Source organism: Rhincodon typus, chromosome 48 (assembly GCF_021869965.1).
Source record: "Rhincodon typus isolate 14 chromosome 48, sRhiTyp1.1, whole genome shotgun sequence".
In the NCBI taxonomy this organism is placed as follows: domain Eukaryota; kingdom Metazoa; phylum Chordata; class Chondrichthyes; order Orectolobiformes; family Rhincodontidae; genus Rhincodon; species Rhincodon typus.
The window spans coordinates 4091961-4112505 of NC_063379.1; the positions used below are offsets into that span (position 1 = coordinate 4091961).

The 20545-nt window shown below is 47.1% G+C and overlaps 1 protein-coding gene across 1 annotated transcript in view; it reads left to right on the forward strand.

Moving 5' to 3' along the window:
* LOC109911449 (oxysterol-binding protein 1) overlaps positions 1-18430 on the forward strand; it is a 37965-nt gene extending 19535 nt beyond the window's left edge. Inside the window, exons 6-13 of the mRNA XM_048620798.1 lie at positions 210-398; positions 2483-2728; positions 6505-6625; positions 10103-10206; positions 10499-10594; positions 12178-12362; positions 13403-13620; positions 16646-18430. Of these exons, the coding sequence (XP_048476755.1) occupies positions 210-398; positions 2483-2728; positions 6505-6625; positions 10103-10206; positions 10499-10594; positions 12178-12362; positions 13403-13620; positions 16646-16797 (1311 nt within the window). The 3' untranslated portion in view covers positions 16798-18430. The remainder of the gene's footprint in view (positions 1-209; positions 399-2482; positions 2729-6504; positions 6626-10102; positions 10207-10498; positions 10595-12177; positions 12363-13402; positions 13621-16645) is intronic.
* Positions 18431-20545: the final 2115 nt, after the last annotated feature.

Consider the following 20545-nt stretch of genomic DNA (forward strand, 5'->3'; position numbering starts at 1 on the left):
CTCTCTCTCTGTCTGCCTCTGTCTCTCTCTCTCTCTCTCTGTCTGCCTCTGTCTCTCTCTCTCTCTCTCTGTCTGCCCCTCTGTCTCTCTCTCTCTCTCTCTGTCTGCCTCTCTCTCTCTCTCTCTCTCTCTCTGTCTGCCTCTCTCTCTCTCTCTCTCTCTCTGTCTGCCTCTCTGTCTGCCTCTCTCTCCTATTTCTTTGTGCTCAGTTGTTAGATGAGCAGATGTCCAGCAGCAACACTAGCTCCAGCACCAGCGCCGTCGAACTGGTGAGCAAAGAGCCAGCAACCAAGCGGAACCGGAGGACCAGCATCCCTGACAAGCCCAACTACAGCCTCAACCTCTGGAGTATCATGAAGAACTGCATCGGCAAGGAGCTGTCTAAAATCCCCATGCCCGTGAGTGTGGTGCTCAGGATAGTGGTCTGGGTGGGCAGAAACCGTGCGAAGCAGCATGCTGAGCCATCACTGGTGGTGTAAACCAGCGCACCACGTCCTGACTTCGCAGTCAGCCATAGTCATACAGCGTGGAAACAGACCCTTCGGCCCTACTCGTCCATGCTGACCAGATATCCTAAATTAATCTTGCCTCCCCTCAATTTCTAATTTGAAGGTGACCTTCTGTTAATCTTCCACATCACCCTGTTGACCCATTCGGCCCATTTCCCTCTTGCCCTTCCTATTCATGTACCAATCCAGATTATTTTTTTATTCACCCAATCCATGCCTCTCATGATTTTACAAACTTCTATAAGGTCACCCCTCAGCCAACGACAGTCCAGGGAAAATAATATTCAGCCCCTTCCTATAGGTCCAACCCAGGCAATATCCTTAACTTTTCTGCACCCTTTCAAGTTTAACAGCATCCTGCCTATAGCAGGGAGGCCAAACCTAAATGCACTGTTCCAAAAGTGGCCAAACCAATGTGCCTTACAGATGAAGGTTGATTGTCCTGTTGGCCCTGGCTTTCCATTCGCTATGGGTGCCTGCAGCAAGTACAAGAGATTGCTTAGCGGTCAGACTGAGTCTAACTGACAGCACAGAAAAAGGCCTTTAGGCCTGTCGCATCCTTGTCGGTCAAAAACGACTGCCTAACCCAATCCTGATTAGGGCAGTACAGCGGTGCGCACTCCTACCACACAGTGCCTGGAACTCTGGTTCGATTCCACCCTTGGGGCGGTTAACTCCTTGTATCACGGGTGGCACGGTGTCTCAGTGGTTTAACACTACTGCCTCGCAGTGCCAGGGACCCAGGTTCGATTCTAACCTTGGGCGACTGTCTGTGTGGAGTTTGCACGTTCTTGTGTCTGCACGGGTTTCCTCCCTCAGTCCAAAGAAGTGCAGGTTAGGGTTAATTTAGCAGGGTTACAGGGATAGGGTGGGGTTGGGGGTGTCTAGATAGGTTGCTCGTCAGAGGATCGGTGCAGAGTTGATGGGCCGAATAGCGCCTCCCTGCACTGTAGGGATTCTGTGAATCCACTGTATCCATTTCCCGGCACTGCTCTGTTTGCCTTGTGTGTCTTGACATCGCAAGTGTACATCTAAAGACTTCAATGTAATGAGGGTTTCTGCCTTGACCATCCTCATGAGTTCCTGATTCCCGCCACCTTCTGGGTGACAATGTTTTTCCTCAAGCTCCTCCGAATCTTCTGCGCCTTAGAATAAATCTATGCCCCCAGCCATTGATTCCCTCCATCAAAGGGAAATGTTTGTTCCTGTGTATGCCCCTCATCATTTTATCCATCTCGATCATGTCCCCCCTCAATCTCCCCTGTTTCAAGGAAAACAACCCCAGTCTGTCTCCAACACTGAAACTCCCCAGCCCAGGCAACAGTCTGGTCAATCTCCCTCTGTACCCCCTCCAGTGCTAACACATGCCTGTTTGAAAATACAATGTCTTGGAGTCTCGGATATCAGGCAGGAAATGCGGGAGGGGGCAGTTTGAGAAAGAGCTGTCTTTACGCAGTGAGTAGCAATGACCAGCTGCTCTAAAGGTCTGTGCACACCGCTCCCAGTGTTGACGTCTGTTTTCAGAACGTGCTGCCCATGTGGACCTGGGAGGTATACGCAGAATGAAACACCAGTAATGCCCTGCAAATCACTGTCCGTAGAGCCATACAGCGTGGAAACAGACCCTTGGGTCCAACTCATCCTTGCCTACCGGATTTTCTGGACTAAACTGGCCCCATTTGCCTGCTTCTGGCCCATATCCCTCTGAACCTTTCTTGTGAGGGTGCAGCAAAGTTCAATACGTTGAAAAATGGGCACTTGAATGATACAAGTTAGCAGGGCTGCTGGGACAGAGGTGTCACAGTACCTGCAGGATTGCTGTGCAAATGGTTAGCGTGGACTTGATGGAGCCAAATGGCCTCCTGTTGTGCAGTCGAACCTGTGTGATAGATGCTGTACCCGTCTCGTTCTGCCCTCCAACCGTTCCCTGTTGTGACCCCTCCACCCCCCCTGCTCCTTGTGTACTCCTGCAGGTTAACTTCAACGAACCCCTGTCGATGCTGCAGCGACTAACGGAGGACCTGGAGTATCACGAGCTCCTGGACAAAGCCTCCAAGTGCGAGAATGCCTTAGAGCAGCTGTGCTACGTGGCTGCCTTCACAGTGTCCTCATACTCCACCACCGTCTTCCGAACGGGAAAGCCTTTCAACCCTTTGCTTGGGGAGACCTTCGAATTGGACCGGCTGGAAGATGAAGGCTTCAGGTCGATCTGCGAGCAGGTGAATATATGCACACACCTGCCCCGCTCACCCAGCCCGTTCACTGCGCACAGACATGTTTGGCGGAATGAGAGCAGACCGTACTGAAACATGAGAGTCTCTGGGGGCTTGACAGGTCACATGTTCACGTGTTTCTCAAACTGGTATCCATGGGCTCCAACAGCCTCTTTCCACAATGAGCGGCAGTGGTCAGGGACTGACTGCCTATGACGTGGCGCAGACAATCCGTTTTCAAAGGCAAGTGAAATAGCAGCTAGGCACTTCAGGGAAATTAAACCGGCAAGGTGTGGGAGGCTCGTCAGGGCTGGAGGAGGAGGTTTGAGATGGGGTGGGATTTGAAAATAAGAAACCCAAGATGTAGAAACGGAAGTAGGCCAAATCGCCCATTATGTCCGCTTCGTCGTTTGATGAGATTATGGCTGACCTGATGATCTTCAGCTCTATTTTCCTCCTAACCTTTGATTTCTGTTAATGATTCCAGAGAAATCTGTCTGTCTCAGCCTTGAAAGTGCTAATGACCCAGCCTTGACAGCCCTCTGTGGTGAAGAATTTTTTCGATTCACTTTGCTCCTAAGGGAAAAAAAACACAATCTCCCCAGATGCCCCCGCAAGGGGAAACAATTTCTCTGTCGAGCCCCCTCATTCTGCTGCACTCCAGTGAGTACAGGCCCGACCTTCTCAGCCTCCTGTGTCAGGACAACCCTCTATGCTCGCGATTAACCTCGTGAACTTTCTCTGCCAAATCTCCAATCCCAGCGGACGCCCTCTGGATAACAGCAACAAAACTGTTCATTGTCTGGTCAGTACCTTATTTTTTCAGCAGCGCCTCCCTGTTTTTATCTTCAACTTGCTTGGAATACAGGGAAACATTTCATTTGTCTTCCCTATGACGTGCTGAACTTGGATACTAGCTTTTTGTGATTTGTGCATTAGGACCCACAAATCCCTGTCTGTGTTGCAGCTTTGAGGCCTTTCCCGGTTTAAATAATGTTCTGTTCTTCTGTTTTTCCTGCCAAAGCACCCATTTGCGTAACCTGTCTGTATCTCTCTGGGAACTGCTGTGTCGTCGTCACCCCTCACCTACTCTTGTCATCTGCAAACTTGGCGACAGGAAACTCAGTCCTGTCATCTGAGTCATTCACTTATATTGTATATAATTGTGGTCCCAGCACTGATTCATGGGGCACACCACTAGTTGCAGGTTGCTATCCTGATATGATCCCTTTTATCCCAACTTGATAACTTCTATTAGTTAGCCAGTTACCCCCTCCTCGCTAATATACATGATTGTTTAATTTAAACAGCCTTTATGTGCAATAGTTTATCAAATGTCTTTTAAAAATCCAAATAAATTGCATCTACCAGATCCCCTTGACCTACAGCTTGTTACCACCCCAAAAGATAACAGTAAAATTGTCAGGCATGATTTCCCATAAACGAAGCCAGCTGGCTCTACTTGTGTTCCTTAAATGCTTTGCTATTACATCCTTGACACTTAACATTTCCCCGACAACAGATCTTAAGCTAACCAGCCTATAGTGTTACTTGTTTTTGTTTCCCTTCCTTTTTGAGTAAAGGTATAACATTGGCAGTTTTCCAATCCTGAGCTTTTTCAACGAACTGAGGATTCTTGGAAGTAGCATCCACTATCTCTGCTGCCACTTAGTCGCAGAATTATACAGCATGGAAACGGACCCTTTGGTCCAATCTGTCCATGTGTCGTTCCATTTGCCAGCGTTTGGCCTGTATCCCTCTAAAACCTTCCTATTCGTGTACCCATCCAGATCCCTTTTAAATGTTGTAGTTGTACCAGCCGCCTCCACTTCTTCTGGCAGCTCGTTCCTTTCAAGCACCACTTTCTGTGTGAAAAAGTGGCCTCTTCGATTCCTTTTAAATCTTTCCCTGTCACATTAAACCCATGTCTTCCAATTTCGGACTCCCCTAACCTGGGGAAAAGACCTGTCTACTCACCTTATTCATGCCCCTCATGAATTTATAAACCTCTTGTTAATTTTGACCTCCTAGTTTATTTTCTCTTCTGTTGTATCTTTTTCGTCATCATTTGTTGGCTTTTAAAACTTTTCAGTCATCTGGTTTGTCACTAGTCTTTGCCACATTGTATGTTTTCTTTTCTTTCAATTTGATGTTATTCCTAACGACAGCAGCTTTTAAAATCCATGCGTTGCCAGCAGTGCAGAGAACCAACATTGATGATCTGGATGGACAGGTTCAAGTCAAGGCCGATGCTCTCTTCTTCATCGTACAACGTACTAACAGGCCTTTCGGCCCATTATGTCTGTACTAATCAATGAACGCCGACCTACGCTTGTCCCATTTACTTGCACTTGGTCCATCGCCTCCTATGCCCTGGCATTTTAAGCGCCCGTCCAGATCAAGATTGTAAGACGACCTGCCTCCCCCACAGTATCAGGCGTTGAGCTCCATACTTCGTTTGAGACCACTCTATGGAACGATGACAGGAGATTTTGAAAACTGAAATTAGCTGCCACCGAAGAACCTTTCCCCGTTCAAGGTGCATTGTCGATCAATGTCGAAACATGGGAAATTGGAGCAGGAGTAGGCCATTCAGTCCTTCGAGCCTGCTCTGCCGTTGATGATCATGGCTGATTGTCGAACTCAATGGCCTGATCTTCCTTTTCACCCATCTCCTTGGATGCTATTTGCCTGAAGGGCTGTATCTGACTCCTCCTTGAAAGCGTTCACTGTTTTGGCCTCGATTGCTTTCTTTGGTAACGAATTCCACAGGCTCATCACGCTCTCTGGGTGAAGGATTTTCTTCTCATCTCGCTCCTAAATAATTTACCCCTTATCCTTCGACTATGATCCCTAGTCCTAGATCCCTCCCCCTACCACTGGTTTCCTGAGTTTGCCCTGTCTAGTCCTGACAGGAGGAGTTGGCAGCAGACCGGGGCCCATTGTGGTCAGCCTGTCCCAGATCTCCAGTCCGGCAGTGTGGGGAAAGGGAGTCCACATGTGGAAAACACACAGCGTGGAGGCACTGCAGGCTATAGAAGGATTTTAACATTTATCTTTAACTTTGTTTCTTTACAGTTATTTATCTTTAACTTTTATTTCTTTACAGTTCCTCATAGTATAAATTAGGAAGATAATGTAGAACTTTTAGCTTTTCTCTTTATTTCTCTATTTTCATACCTAATCTATTTTAGTATCTAAGATTTGTACGTAGGTACTTTGTGTCTAAGATGGCGCCTTGTGTGGTGACATTGTACGCATTTCAATATCCTCCTGTACTTTGTACTTGAGTACACGTGACAATAAACGTAATTGGAATTTCATAGTTTTCTCCCTTCCTTTATTCTTCTGAATTCCAGTTAAAAATAATTCTAATGGCTTCAACCTCTCCTCGTATGTCAGTCCTGCTGTTCCTGGAATCAGTCTGGTAAACCTTCACTTCCCCTGCAGCAAGAACATTCCTCCTCTCAGTTCTGAGGAAGGGTCACCGGACCCGAAACGTTAACTCTGATTTCTCTCCAGAGACGCTGCCAGACCTGCTGAGCTTTTCCAGCAATCTCTATATTTTGTTACGTTCCTCTTCGGATAAGGAGACTAAAACTCCACACAGTGCTCCAGATGTGGTCTCACCAAGGCACTGTAGAGTTGTAGCAAGGCATCCCTGTTCCTGTACTCTAATCTCAGATGGTACTGAAGGTGACATGTAACACCCCCTCCCTGACGAGTGTGACGGTGTGGTGCTGTGACCCCCCTACTCAGTTGTCCTGTTATTCCCCAAACAGGTCAGTCACCACCCTCCGGCTGCTGCACATCATGTAGATTCCAAGTATGGCTGGACATTGAGGCAAGAGATAGCTATCGCTAGCAAATTCAGGGGAAAGTATCTCTCCATCATGCCCCTGGGTAAGTGAACTGGAGTCAGAGGTGGGTGTGCATGTATCTACCTTGTCTCTTCTGTGTAAAGTTGCAGGCTTTAGAGAATTGTCTTTACCTGTGAGGCTATTGCCCCCCAGGCCATGGTTGGATTTGATGTGATTTATTATTGTCACATTTACCTAGGTACAATGAAAAGTTTTGTTTTGCGTGCACTACAGGCAAATCATACTGTGCAAAGTGCATTAGGCTAATAGAGCGAATGCAAAGTTACAGTTACGGAGGAGACGCATGAACAGCGAGGTCAGCATTAGATTTGAACTTTGAAAGGCCCATTCAGCTGTCTAATAACAGTAGGAAAGAAGCTGTTCTTGAACCTGTTGGTGCGTGTGTTTAAGCTTTTTGATCTCTTGCCCAAGGGAAGAGGTTGGAAGACATTACAACAGGGGCGGGAGGGATCTTTGTTGGCTGCTTTCCGGAGACGACAAGAAGTACAGATGGAGTCAATGAATGGAAGGTTGGCTTGCATTATGGACAAGGCTGTGTTCACAACTTCCTGTAGTTTCTGACAGTTCTGGGTAGAGCAATTGCCTTACCAAGCTGTAATACATTTATAGATGCACCATAGAAAGCATTCTGTCCAAACTTGGTAAGAGCCTGTATGGTGAAAGGTTGTGGAGGCTTTGGAGAGGGTGCGAAAGAGGTTTACCTGGATGTTGCTTGGATTGGTGTGTATTAGCTATAAGGAGGTGTTGGGCAGACTTAGATTGTGTTTCATGAGAGCATTGGAGGCTGAAGAGGCAACCTGATACAAGTATCTGAAATCAAGAGGTATGGATAGTTGCAGTCTTTTTCCCAGGATGGAAACATTACATAAGGGGGTGAATAGATTAAAATGAGAGGTGGATACACACCAGGGGGCATAACTTCAAGATGAGAGGGGGAAAATCTTAATGGCGATGTGCTGGGAACATACCTAACATCCTTTGGGGAAAAGTATGTGGAGCGCGATACCAGGGGAGGTGTTAGAAGCAAATACCATAGCAACATTTAAGTGCCATTTAGGTAGACACATAAATAGGCGGGAAGTAGAGGGATATGGAACATGTACAGGCAGAGGGGATTAGTTTAGAATGGCAGCATGCTAGCCTTGCTATGGTGGGCTGCAGGGCCTGTTCCTGTGTTGTTCTATGCATATTTAGGGGAGGTGTCGGTCTAGTGGTATTATTGCTTGACTGTTAATCCAGGTAATGTTCTGGGGACCTAGGTTCAAATCCTGCCAGGACAGGTAGTGGAATTTGAATTCCATAAAAGTCTGGAAGTAAGAGCCTAATATTGACCGTGAATCCATTGAAGGAAAACCCATCTGGGTTATTAATGTCCTTTAGGGAAGGAAACTGCCACCCTTACCTGGTCTGGCCTACGTGTGACTGCAGACCCACAGGAATATGGTTGACCCTTGACTACCCTCTGGGCAATTAAGGATAGGTAATGAATGCTTGCTTATGAGCTAGTGATGCTCGTATCCTGTTAAAATAAACCATAAAGTTGATAAGCCACCAGGTCTGGATGAGATGCGTCCAAGGGTATTGAAGATAGTGAAAGGGAATATTATATAGGCACTGGCAATAATCTTTGTCTTGCGTGGATTTGTGTGAGATGCCGGAGGACTGGGTGGCACAGTGGCTCAGTGGTTAGCACTGCTGCCTCAGTGCCAGGGACGCTATTAGGTGACTGTGCGGGATTGGCACATTCTCCCCGTGTCTGCGTGGGTTTCCTCCAGGTGCTCTGGTTTCCTCTCTCAGTCCAAAGATGTGCAGGCTAGGTGGATTAGCCATGCTAAATTGCCTGTAGTGTCCAGGGATGTTTAAGTTAGGTGGGTTAGACATGGGAAAATGCAGGGACAGGGGAAATGAGTCGGGGTGGGATTCTGTTCAGAGGGGCAGTGTGGACTTAATGGGCCGAATGGCCTGTTTCCACACTGTAGGGACTCTATGAAGTTCAGACATTAAACGCTTGTTTTAGAAAAGTTGTTTTGTTAAGTCTAGATATGACAGACCTGTTTGTTTACCTATGACCAGACTTAAACTGCTGGTAACAGTAATTCTTCTTAGGAAGAACCAGCATGGATTTCTTGAGGGTAAGTCACTCCTGACTCATTTGCTGGAGTTTTCTGAAGAGGTAAAATACAGAGAGGCGGTATTGCTAGTCATACAGCACGGAAACAAACCCTTCAGTCCAACCAGTTCATGCCATATGTAATCCCAAACTACACTAGCCCCACCTGCCTGCTCCTGGACAATATCCGTCCAAATGTTTCCTATTCATATACTTGTCTAAGTGTATTTTAAACATTGTATCCATACCCGCATCCACTGCTGCCTCTGGAAGTTCATTCCACACGCGAACCACACTGTTTCTAACAAAAAAAAAAGCCCCGCATGTCTTTTTTAAAATCTCTCCTCTTACCTTAAAAATATGTCCTCTAGTCTTGAAATTCTCCAACCCCAGGGAGAAGACACCTATCATTAACCTTATCTCTACCTTTCATGATTTTATAAACCTCTATAAGGTCATGTCTCCTCTTCCTATGCTCCAGCGGAAAATGTCCCAGCCTATCCGGCCTCTCCTTATAACTCAAACTTTGCATACCTGAAACATCCTAGTAAATCTCTTCTGAATCCCCTCTAGCCATTCAATACAGAGCGACTCAACAGTCTTGGGGAAAAATGGTTGAGCTCATGGGTTAAATGGGTCAGTAACAAAGGTGTAAAATGGGCTGAGGACTATGAAACAATGATGTTCACTGGGTATTTTTCAGGCTGGTGCAATTTGTAATGGGGGTCCCCAGGTATTGACATTGGGTACCTTCCTTTTCCTGCTTGATACACAAACAATTTGATCTTGGTATGCGGGAGACAATTGCAAAATTAACTGAGGACAGTTGAACTCTGAATGAACAGAGACAAATTGGTGGAATGGCAGGCAGGTTCAGTGCAGAAGTGTGAGATGTGATTTACTTTGTGGAGTCATGCAGCACAGAAACAGACCCTCGAGGAACTGTTCTGGCTCATGGAAAGATTGAGAACTAGTGGTGGAGTGTTTTGCAAAAGGAGCAGAGGTGAGGTGGGGAAGACCTTGTTGGTCATTAGGCTGTGGAATGCACCGCCTGGAAGGAGATGGAGGTAGGTTCAACTGAGGCATTCAGGAAGGCACTGGGTGATTGTTCCTGTTTAAATAATGTGCAACAGGAAAAAGCAGACGCATGGCAATACGTCAAAATGATCAGAGAGCCAGTGCAGACATGATGGGCCAATTGGATGCCTTCTGCACCAAAACAATTGAGATTCTGCATTTCTTCTCTGCTTGTGTGTATGTGTTAATGATGAGGTTGCAGTTCCTCAGAACAGACTGGGTAAGGTTGGGAGTCACGTGGAACCGCCCCAGACTGGGTAAGGACAGGAGTCCCATTCACACTAACTAACGTGTCACCTTTCTGTGCTGCAGGCACCATCCATTGCACCTTCCATCAAAGCGGCAACCATTATACGTGGAAAAAAGTCACCACCACAGTGCACAACATCATAGTGGGCAAGTTGTGGATCGACCAGGTGAGGAAGGCTCTGTGTGGGCCTTATTCGCGTGACATCCCCATTGAGATGATGATGAGCAGCCCAACTGGCTGCACGTTGTCATTGGTAGAAACAACTGCGTCTGGGCCTTGAAGCTCAGAAAGGGAGCGCTGCGCTGTCGGAGGGTTAGAACCAAGAAAGTGCCGCTGTTGGAGGGTCAGAACCATCTGCTGTGCCTCAGGCTCAGTACTCAACAATCTTCTATTTTTGCAGGACACTGACATTGTCCAGTTCGTCATAAAGACCTTACTTTTGTTTTGTGTGTGAACAGAGTGGAGAAGTTGACATCATCAACAGGAAGACAAGGGACAAGTGCCACTTGAAGTTTGCACCTTACAGCTATTTCTCTCGGGATGTGGCAAGGAAGGTAGGGTTCTATCACGCTACTGAGAGCCAACAGAAGAACGGAACCTTGGCTTGTCAGCCCTTCTCCATCCTAACTTCCAGTTCAATCCCAAACCCCTTTTGGTCTTCACCTTCCATCAAAACAGCTTTCTTAACAGTCCCCAAGTTAAAAGAGCATCAACTCTCAAAGCCTCATTGCCCACCACTCTACTTTGCCTACTGACCTACAATGTCTTCTGGTCAGCCTGACCATTTCTCTGTTCAAGCCCCTCTGTGGTGTTGTCATCTCCCCTCTGCATCCTTGCAACCTTCTGCAGTCCAACATTCCTCTGAAATTTGTCCACGTCCAATTCTGGCATCACTTGATATTTGCTGTTCCATTGGTAACCCTAAGCTCTCAAATCCCTTCCTGAGACCACCTGTACCTGTTTCCTTTGTGATATAAGGCATGTGAGATTCATCTGTATTTTTAAATATCGTTTATTGTAAGGTATGGATTTCAGATAGTTGTCTGTGAAGGGTTTGGAAGGCAAATGGGAAATTTGTTTGCATGGGGGTGGTCGATTACAGGCAAATAAAGTAAACAGTTGTGCATTAGACTTGCAGTTTAGAATGTCAAAGTATTTTTTTCTTTTGAAGAGGACAGTTGCTTTTAAGAAAGAAAATGACTTTGAATTTCAGTTTGGCAGGTTTTGCAGAAGTTTTATTTTATGTGGAGGTTAAGACAACTGCTCCTGAGAATGGGAGAGAGTTTAGAATTGTTTAGAAGTACCTTCAAGTAAAGGGTTTAGTTTTCAGGTTCCAGACCAGAACTGTTTGGTTTAAACTCTGAAGGAGTTATTTGAAGCTGAGAAAGTCTAAACGCATTGTCTGACGACTTGAGGAAGAGGCTATCAGATTCTCAAGACTGGGGATTGAAACCATAATTGAATTGAACCCTATCAGCCTGATAGAGAAGGGAAATCTGTCTTGTGTAAATACTGTAAAGTAGTACTTTTGGGATAATGGTATTTTACAGTGTGCTTCAGAATCTAAACTTGTGTGATAAGTAAATAAATATATTCCATTTTGATTTTTGTTCTGTTAGAACAGTAAACTGTTGTCAAAACCAATTCTGCCATATTTCGTGTTTATCTTCCAGTAAAAGACCACCTTGTTCAAATGAAAAGAAATCAAAATGTGATTTGACCAAGCCAGATTTCAGGTCAGGGTCTGCCTCGTCCAGTAGTAACATCAGTTGTAATCATAGCACCTCTATCGAGACTCTCTAAACCTGCCCGTTTTGGACGTGAATGGCAGTAGGGGGTCAGTCAGCTTGGGTTCACGCCTGGTGCACAGTGATGCCAACCGCACATGTGAATGTCTGTACTGCCTGTGGTGATTCGGAACCGTACCCTGCCCATATTTTGTGGACCAGTGCCCCTCAAACCATACAAGCACGTCTCTATCTAACAGTGAGCGAGGGGCTTGGTTCCGTCATAAATTCTGGCTAATTAAAAAATGAAAAGAAAAGCAAGATCGCACCGGCAGCTAGGGATTTGTACGTTTGTGATGTGGAGTAATCACCCTAATGCGAGTGTTTATTTTTAACCAATGGGGCTGTAGGTCACCGGCGTTGTCACAGACAGCATGGGGAAAGCTCACTTCATTCTTTCTGGGACGTGGGACGAAAAGATGGAATACTCGCGGGTCCTGCACAGCAGCAAAGGAGAGAACAGTGTGGAGGGGAGGCAGAAGACTGTGTACGAGACTCTGCGAGGGAAGGAGCTCTGGAGAAGGCACAAAGCACCGTGAGTGTTCGCCCGATTTTATTAAATCGGGTCATCGCGCTGTAGGAAGCACGGGATTGTACCGCAGGGGTGCAGAAGAGATTCACCAGCATGTTGCCTGGGATGGAGCATTTCAGCAATGAAGAGAGGCTGGATAAGCTCAAGTTGTTTTCTTCAGAGCAGCGAAGGAGCTGATAGAGGTGTACAAGATTGAGGGGCATGGGCAGGGTGGTTAGAAAGCAGTTGAAGGGGTCAATAAATGGGGCACTTTCTCGGGTTCAAGGCAAGAGGCTTAGAGGGGACTTGAGGGAAAATGTTTTCCACTGTGATGGGGGTCTGGAATTGTCGTGTCTGAGAATGTAGTTGAGGTGGATACCTTTGCAACCTTGAAACAGTACCTGGATGAACAATTGAAATGTCATAACATTCACGGCCTATTGTGGGGACATGGGGCTAATGTAGGTAGCAGTGGGGTACAGACTCAGTGGACTGATGGGCTTTTTCAGTCCTATCTGATTCTTTGTTTCTAAACCTGTGTTGTCCCTGTCCAACGAGTGTTTAAGGGGACATTGTAGAGGAAGCTTTATATCTAACCCCGTGCTGTTCCAGTCTTGGGAGTGTTTGATAGGGGACGAATGTAGAGGAGCTTTATTTTCAGTTTGAAAGAGTAAGAACAGTTTTATTTAGAGATTAAGTTGAGGAAGCTTTACTCTATATCTAAACCTATGCTGTCCCTGTCCTGGGAGTGTGTGGGGACAATATTAACAGAGCTTTACTCTCCATTTAAGAGTAAGGAAACCTTTCCTTTCAGTTTAAAACAGTAAAGGGCGCTTTGCGTCCAATGTCAAAGCATGGGACTTATGGTGTCATACCCAGCAGTAAGGAAGACACGGACTTGTGATCTGTTCCTGCATGGAGCACTGGAGCAGAAAATCTGTTTCAGGGGTGATTGTGGAAGCGGGACCACTGAGCATCTGTATAGAGTGAGAGCTGGCAGGGAGGAGGGGTGTACCGCTGTGTAGGAAGAGTCAGAATGAATTCCCCCCTCTCTGTCCCATTAGGGAACGTGCGGAATCCATGTACTACTTCTCAGAGCTCGCCCTGACCCTAAATGAGCTGGAGGAGGGGGTGGCCCCCACCGACAGTCGCTTACGGCCGGACCAGAGGCTGATGGAGAACGGCAGGTGGGACGAGGCCAACATGGAGAAGCAGCGACTGGAGGAGAAACAGCGCGCTGTGCGACGCAAGCGAGAGTCAGACATCAACAAGATGTCAGATGGTGAGGGAGGACGTGGCTGGGGCAGAGGGGGTGTAAAGGTCGTGTTGTGGAGGGGGTGATGTTGAGAGGGGTGGCGTCTCTTTTGGTGGGGGCAGGGGGAGAGGCGTCTTGGGGTGGGGAGTGGAGGACACCGTATGAAGAGTTGTCGTTTCTCAGTATCTGTCCACTGTACCTGCCTTGCAAAGTGATTGAAATGTTGTAGAGAAAACGTTGAATCAAACCTCGTCTGAAGTCACATGACACCAGGTTACAATCCAACCAGTTTATTTGAAATCACAAGCTGTTGAAGCGCTGCTCCTTTGTCAGGTGAAGTTGGATGAGAACCTGGTGTAGAGAAGTGATTTCTGACTTTGGCCATCCCATTCCGACATCGGCACCTCCACATCTGTGCTGAACCTTTGCTATGCCTGTCCTTGGACTGTCTAGCAGGGTGGGAGAGACTGGATGCTAAAACTGGGAAGTAGATTATTGCTGAAGACATCTTAGGAAGAAATAGAATCAGGAGTAGGCCATTCGGCCGCTCGTGTCTGTTGCGCCTTTCAGTAGAATCCTGGTTGATTAGACATTCCTTGCATCCACTTTCCTGCCCTTTTTCTGTGACCCCAGCTGATCAAGAATCTATCTATCTCAGCCTTAATTATAGACCAGGACACTGCCCCTCAGCTCTTTGTAGCGAGGAGTTCCAAAGACACTTAATCCTTGGAAGAAATTCATCCTCATCTCAGTCTTAAATTGATGCCCCTTAATTCTGAGACTGTGCCCTCTGGTTCTGGACTCTCCCATGAAGGGGAAACCTCCTCTTAGCATTTACCCTGGCAAGCTCCTTGAAAATCCAATATGTTTCACTGAGATCACTTCTCATTCTTCTAAACTCCAATGAGTAGAATCCCAACCTGTTTGGCCTTTGCTCATAAGACAGTCACAGAGCAGGCACATTTGAAAGCCTTTATTCATCCTTTATTCATTAACGGGATGAGGACTTTGCTGGCTAGGGCAGCATTTATTGCCCATCCCAAGTTGCCCAGAGGGCAGTTCAGAGTCAATCACATTGCTGTGGGTCTGGAGTCACGTGTAGGCCAGACCAGGTAAAGATGGCACAGTTTCCTTCCCGAAAGGGCAGTAGTGAACCAGATGGGTTTTTCTGACAATCGACAATGGATTTGTGGCCATTATTAGATTCTTAATTCCAGATATTTTATTGAATTCAGATTCCACCATCTGCCGTAGCAGGTTTTGAACTGGGGTCCCCAGAATGTTATCGAGGTCTCTGGATTAACAGTCCAGTGATAATACCACTCGGCCATCGCTTGGGGAGAAACAATTTTTCCTATTGCTTGAGAAAAAGGTACTGTTGGTCGAGACCTTGCCGTGGGGAATACGCCATGGAAATTTTGTGCCCCCACCCTCTCTCTCGGCACAATACCTGGAGGTGTTCTTTCCTGTGGTGCACAGGTCCTTGTGTTTGAGCTTATGGATGTTCTAGAAAATGTGAGCGAACCAAATGGCAAGTCTGGTACTTGCAGCCTTTGCTCCCTTTGAAATTCGCCATTCCTACCTCTGCCCCCAGTGAGAACACAGTGAAGAGCTTCAGCAGCCCGTCTGCTTTTACCAGTCACATTTGAGGTCTTTACTTCTGGCGTGGTCCAAATAGGATCGAATGGCCTCTTTTTTTGTGCTGTAATGGTCATGTGCTGACTGCGTAGAAGACACAAATAACTCTGCCCCCTCTCCCAACTCAGGAATCTGAGAAGGAAAACTGGCCAAACATATATTGAGTTTGAAAGGATCAAGCAAAGTAATTTTGATAGGTGGGTAAGGGCATTGAAAATAGATCAGACAGACAACGCTCTTAGATGATCATTTTGGAGCAGTTCAGAAATTCACTTCCTGAAGTAGTGAGAACTTGTGAAAAAGCAGAAGATTAAAACTGCAAGAGCAGCAGTGGAAATGGCCGATGATTGATTGATTGACTGATTGACATGGTTCATAAATCAAAGTTTGGCTTCCAGCATCAATTTCAGTCTGAGGCATAGAAATTGGGGGAAAAGAGGGAAATTCTCAGGTGGTAAGGGCAAAGGAGGTCTCGTTGAAGATAGTTCACCACAGGATAAAAAGGAAACCTGTGAGGGGGAAAAGAGAAGTCAAAAAGCTCAGGCGCTTTCATTGTAGTAAAGTTGGCCATGTGAAATCGCAGTGTTAGCAGAGAAAGCACTGGGAAGATGGATGTGGACAAACAGGGAAGTTGAAGTTCAATTTATCAGACTGTTTGCCCAAATAGTTGAGAAACAAGAACAGGTGGAGGCGAAAGTCGATATTTTTAGTTGAGAAATCAGCTGAATTAAAACAGATGAAAAACTAAAGCAGTTGTATCAAGAAGCGTACACAGGAGAATGAGTATATCCCAGAACGTTTACTATCTTAAAATGACGTCTGGATGAGGAAGTAGACCATCACACATTCACGCCGATGAGAAATGGGCAGAAATTCATCAAGTTGTATCTCAGGTGGGTTACAGAAAGGTGGTGGTGTTGCAGGTTGCGCAAGAATTACCAGTAGCAAGTCATTTAGGAGTAAGGAAAACTCGAGCCAAAATACAAAAAACATAACTGCATAAGGATATGGTTGAATTTTGCTAGACATGTACTTGTCAGGAAGTGGGAAAACCTTGGGCAGTGATAAAACCAACCTTTAATATCCATTCCTGCATTTGAGGATCCTTTTATAAGCGTCTTAATTGATTTATGTAGGACCCCCACCGATAACATGTGGGAATCGGTATTTGTTGACCGTAATGGATGTATCTACTGGATTTTCAGAGACCATTCCATTGCCCGGTATCACGACTAAAAGAATTGTAGAAGTTATTCATTTTTTTAAATGAGATATGGATTATCCATAGAGGTGCAGTCAGATTAAGAGTCAAATTTTACATCAAAATTATTCAAGGAAGTAGCTTACAGTAGCTTAGGCGTAGAACGATTCAAACAAACTGCTGTACTAAGTTGACCCCTGTTTCATGTCACAGGGCAAACGCACTCCATGGACGCATCCTATCGGCCTCTGTGGTTCGAGAAAAGGGAGGACCCTTACACCAAAGAGCTGGTGCATCTCTACAAGGGTGGATACTGGGAGGCGAAAGAGAAGCAAGACTGGCACCTGTGCCCGGATATCTTCTGAAGTCCAGTGCCTGCTGCTGCCTGGTGCTGGGTTTGTGTGTGCGTTTTGTGTGTGTGCGCGTGAGAGAGTGGGCGACTGTGCTGGACTCTGGACTCGGACTGAGCGATCGCTTCTGTCTGTCATGGCCCTGATGCGAGGGATCCAGCGGGAAGAGCCCGACAAGTGAGGCGGGCAGGGGCATCAGTTGCTCACCCCTACTGTCTGTCTTCCCCCCCCCCAACTACTCCCCCCCCCCCCCCACCCAAACTTTACCCTCTCACTTCACCACCCTCTTCTCTCCAGGGTGAAGATACTCAGCCTACAGTCAACCCAGTTGTAAAAACAAAATGGCACCTAGTAATATTGTATAAAGCAAAAGTCAAATCTGTCAACACATCCGCCTTTCTTTGCAGACTTGTTCCCTAGCCTCATCAGCACTTGCGGGCGGAGGTGTGAGGTGAAGGGGCTGGATGTCTGCGCAGGGAATAGGAGGGTGTGTGTGTGTTTGTGTGTGTGTTCTGCCATTCCTAAGGTGCAGCAGGAAGGGTGGCACTTCCGCTGGCACTGAGTGGAGTTGGTCTTTACCCAGTAGGGGGGTGGGGTTTAGGGCAGCTTCTGGATGAGGGACACTTGTTTGACTGCGTGTTGGGGCTGGGCGGGGTGGGGGGGGGGGTGCTCTTTTTGTTTTAAAGTGCAAAGTGACCCATCCCATCAGAATCACAAGAGGCAGACCTCCCAGGCTTGCGATTGGGGGGTGGGGGGGAGGCTACTCCTGGTTTTCACTGCTCAGGTGATGAACGGGAGTAGGGTTTTTATTTGTTGGCGTTTTGAACATCTGGATCTAGTAAGAGGAGAGTGTTCAAGGCGGGGAGGGGGTTAATGCGGGACAGATGGTGGGAACGGAAGGTGATCGCTGTTAGCTCCATGTAATGCCTGGCAGGTCAGTGCAGAGGAGCCAAATTCTCACACCCCACCCCCACCTCACCCCTCCCCTGCCCCTGCTACCTTAGAAGCTGTGCTCCTCTGACCCAGCTCACCAGAGTGTGGGTTGACGGTGCAGTGGATACCGTCCCCCACCTCACCCCCAGCAGTTGGCCGTCGCTCAGTGATCGGCATGGCCCCCTGCCCTTGATTTCAGAGGCTGAAAGCCCTTTAGCCGCAGAGCCAGGCTGGCCATTCTCTGGGTGCTCCCACGTTGAGGGAGCAGCGCAGGGCCGATGTAGGGGGTGGTCTTACAGAACTCGGAGCGCCACTCTAGCGGGCGCGCCGGTCTTTCGGGGGTGAGATGCTAAAACGGGTGCCCCCTTCCACCCTGTCCTCGGGGATGTTAAAGATTCTGCAGCCACCAGTCTGAAGAGAAAGGAGGGGGCGGGGGTGTGGAAAGGGTGATTTCTCATCCCCCACCGCTCTGTTCCACCCCCGGGGGCCTGGGTTCCACTGTCTTAGCTGTCAACCAACCAACATCACACGAGAAGCAAAACGCAGATGATTCCGGTCATTTTATTACATTTGCAGTTTGTGGGATCTTGCTGTGCGTGAACTGGCTGCCGCGTTTCCTACACTACAACACTGACTACGTTTCAATAAAGTAATTCGTTGCCTGTAAAACGCTCCAGGGGCATCCTGAGCCGGTGAAAAGGTGCTGCCGTGTAAATGTTAGTTTGTGTTTTTCTTTCCAAGTGCGTCGTTGCAGTCAATAGGGGAAGCGTCGCTCGTCCTGGCATTTGCCCTGAAGCAAGGGCACAGCATGGGGAAGAAAGTGGGGCCCTGGAGCTGCAAATGGAGGGTGGCGTGATGGGGGCCCTGGGAACCTGCTTTATGCTTCCCCACCTTCTGTGGGAGAGGGATGGCGTTGTCCTGGTCATGGATATCAGCATTGGCAAGACTGGTCCCTTTCCCCCCTCTGTTTTGAAGGAAGATTGGATTCTGTTCACCACAGATGTGGGATGGGCAGCAGAGGAACAGTGGGTAGCAGCTTGGCCAGGCAGAGCCGGGAAAACCCCTTTGGCACAATTTAGAGCCGTAGTGATGTGCAGCACCTATCCCTGTAAACCCTTCCTAATCATATCCCCATCCAGATGCCTTTTAAATGTTGTAATTACTGCCCATCCGCTGCTCTCCATGTCTTTTCATCGGCTTGACGTTTACCCCTTGCCTCAGTTTCGGCCCCACTCTCCTGACACCAGGCCGCTGACCGTCAGTGCCTTCCCTGTCCCCTGTAAACACCGTGCAGTCCCTGCAGAGTGCAAGGGTTGTATGGGTGGAGGGGTAGGCACGAGCTGCCATTCCTGTCACTCTGGGACTTGCCTTTTCTCCCACTTTCATGCAGGCGCAGGCTGATTCTGAAGTTCCTGTTCATTGAAATGGGATTGCCCTCCTGGCTTCATTGCAATTGAGTGAGGGGCTTGTTATAAAATGATTCTGGTTGAATACAGTTCTGTTGCTATCTTGACGTTTTTCTATCGTTATCTTTTCTAATGTTTGTGCTTCATATTTGTCTCTTTCACGTTTCGTACCATTTTATATTTTTGTTATTTTTATTTTTCAATCTATCTAGCTTACTTCCAAGTCTTTGCTCCCTCTGTCTCTATGCTTCTGTGTCCTTTTGCCTGTCTTACTTTACATGTGTCTGCAGCTCTGTTTATTTTTCTGTCTCATGTATTTCCCATCTCTGACTTCATTTCCTTTGTGCAACCTCTTGTTGCCAAAGATTTTGTGGTCAGTGTGCTGAAACCTTTGCTGTAAAGATAAGTTGAGTCCTTCATGATTCACAAGCAAATGATATCATAGTCATGCAGCATGGAAACAGACCCTTCGCTCCAACCAGTTCAGGCCAACCATACTCCCAAACTAAAACTAGTCGCACCTACTTGTGCTTGGCCCATATCCTTTCAAACCTATTCATGTACTTATCCCAATGTCTTTTAAATGGTGCAACTATACTCGCATCCACCACTTCCTCTTGAAGTTTGTTCTACTCAAGAATCTCCCTCTGTTTTCTTTTTAAGAAAAGAAGTTTCCCCTCGTGTCCTTTTTAAGTCATAGAAACATAAAAGATAGCGGCAGGAGGCGGTGATTTGGCCCTTCGAGCCTGCTCTGCCATTCTTTGCAATCATAACTTGTCGTCCCCAATTCAGCCTACTCCTTTCTCCCCATAACCTTGGATTCCATTTGCCCCAAGTGCTATATCTAGTTACCTCTTGAATGTATTGTGTTTTGGCATCGACTACTTCCTGTGGTAATGAATTCCACAGGCGGCTGGCAATTCTTTGGGTGAAGACATGTCTCATCTGCATCCTAACTCACCCACCCCGAATCCTCATACTCTGACCCCTCGTTCTGGACACCCACCGTCGAACGTCCTCCCTGCATCATCCTGTCCAGTACTGTTAGAATTTGATAAGTCTCTGAGATTCCCCCTCTCGATGTCTAAACTCAAGCAAAAACAATTCTAACCTAGTCAATCTCTCCTCCTACATCAGACCCACCATCCCAGAATCAGCCTGGTAAACCTTTGCTGCACTCTCGAGAGCAAGAGCATCCTTCCTCCAAAAAGGAGACCAAAAATGCACGCAGTATTCCAGGTTTGGTCTGCACACGGCCCTGTACAACTGCAACACAAGGCTTTCTCCTCTGACAACTAATTTTGAACTCCCTCCCCCTAGGGAAAACACCTTTGTCATTTATTTTATTTGTGCACTTCATGATTTTTATAAACCTTGAATAAGGTCTTCCCTCAACTTCCTTTGCTCCAGTGGCCGGAGGGTTG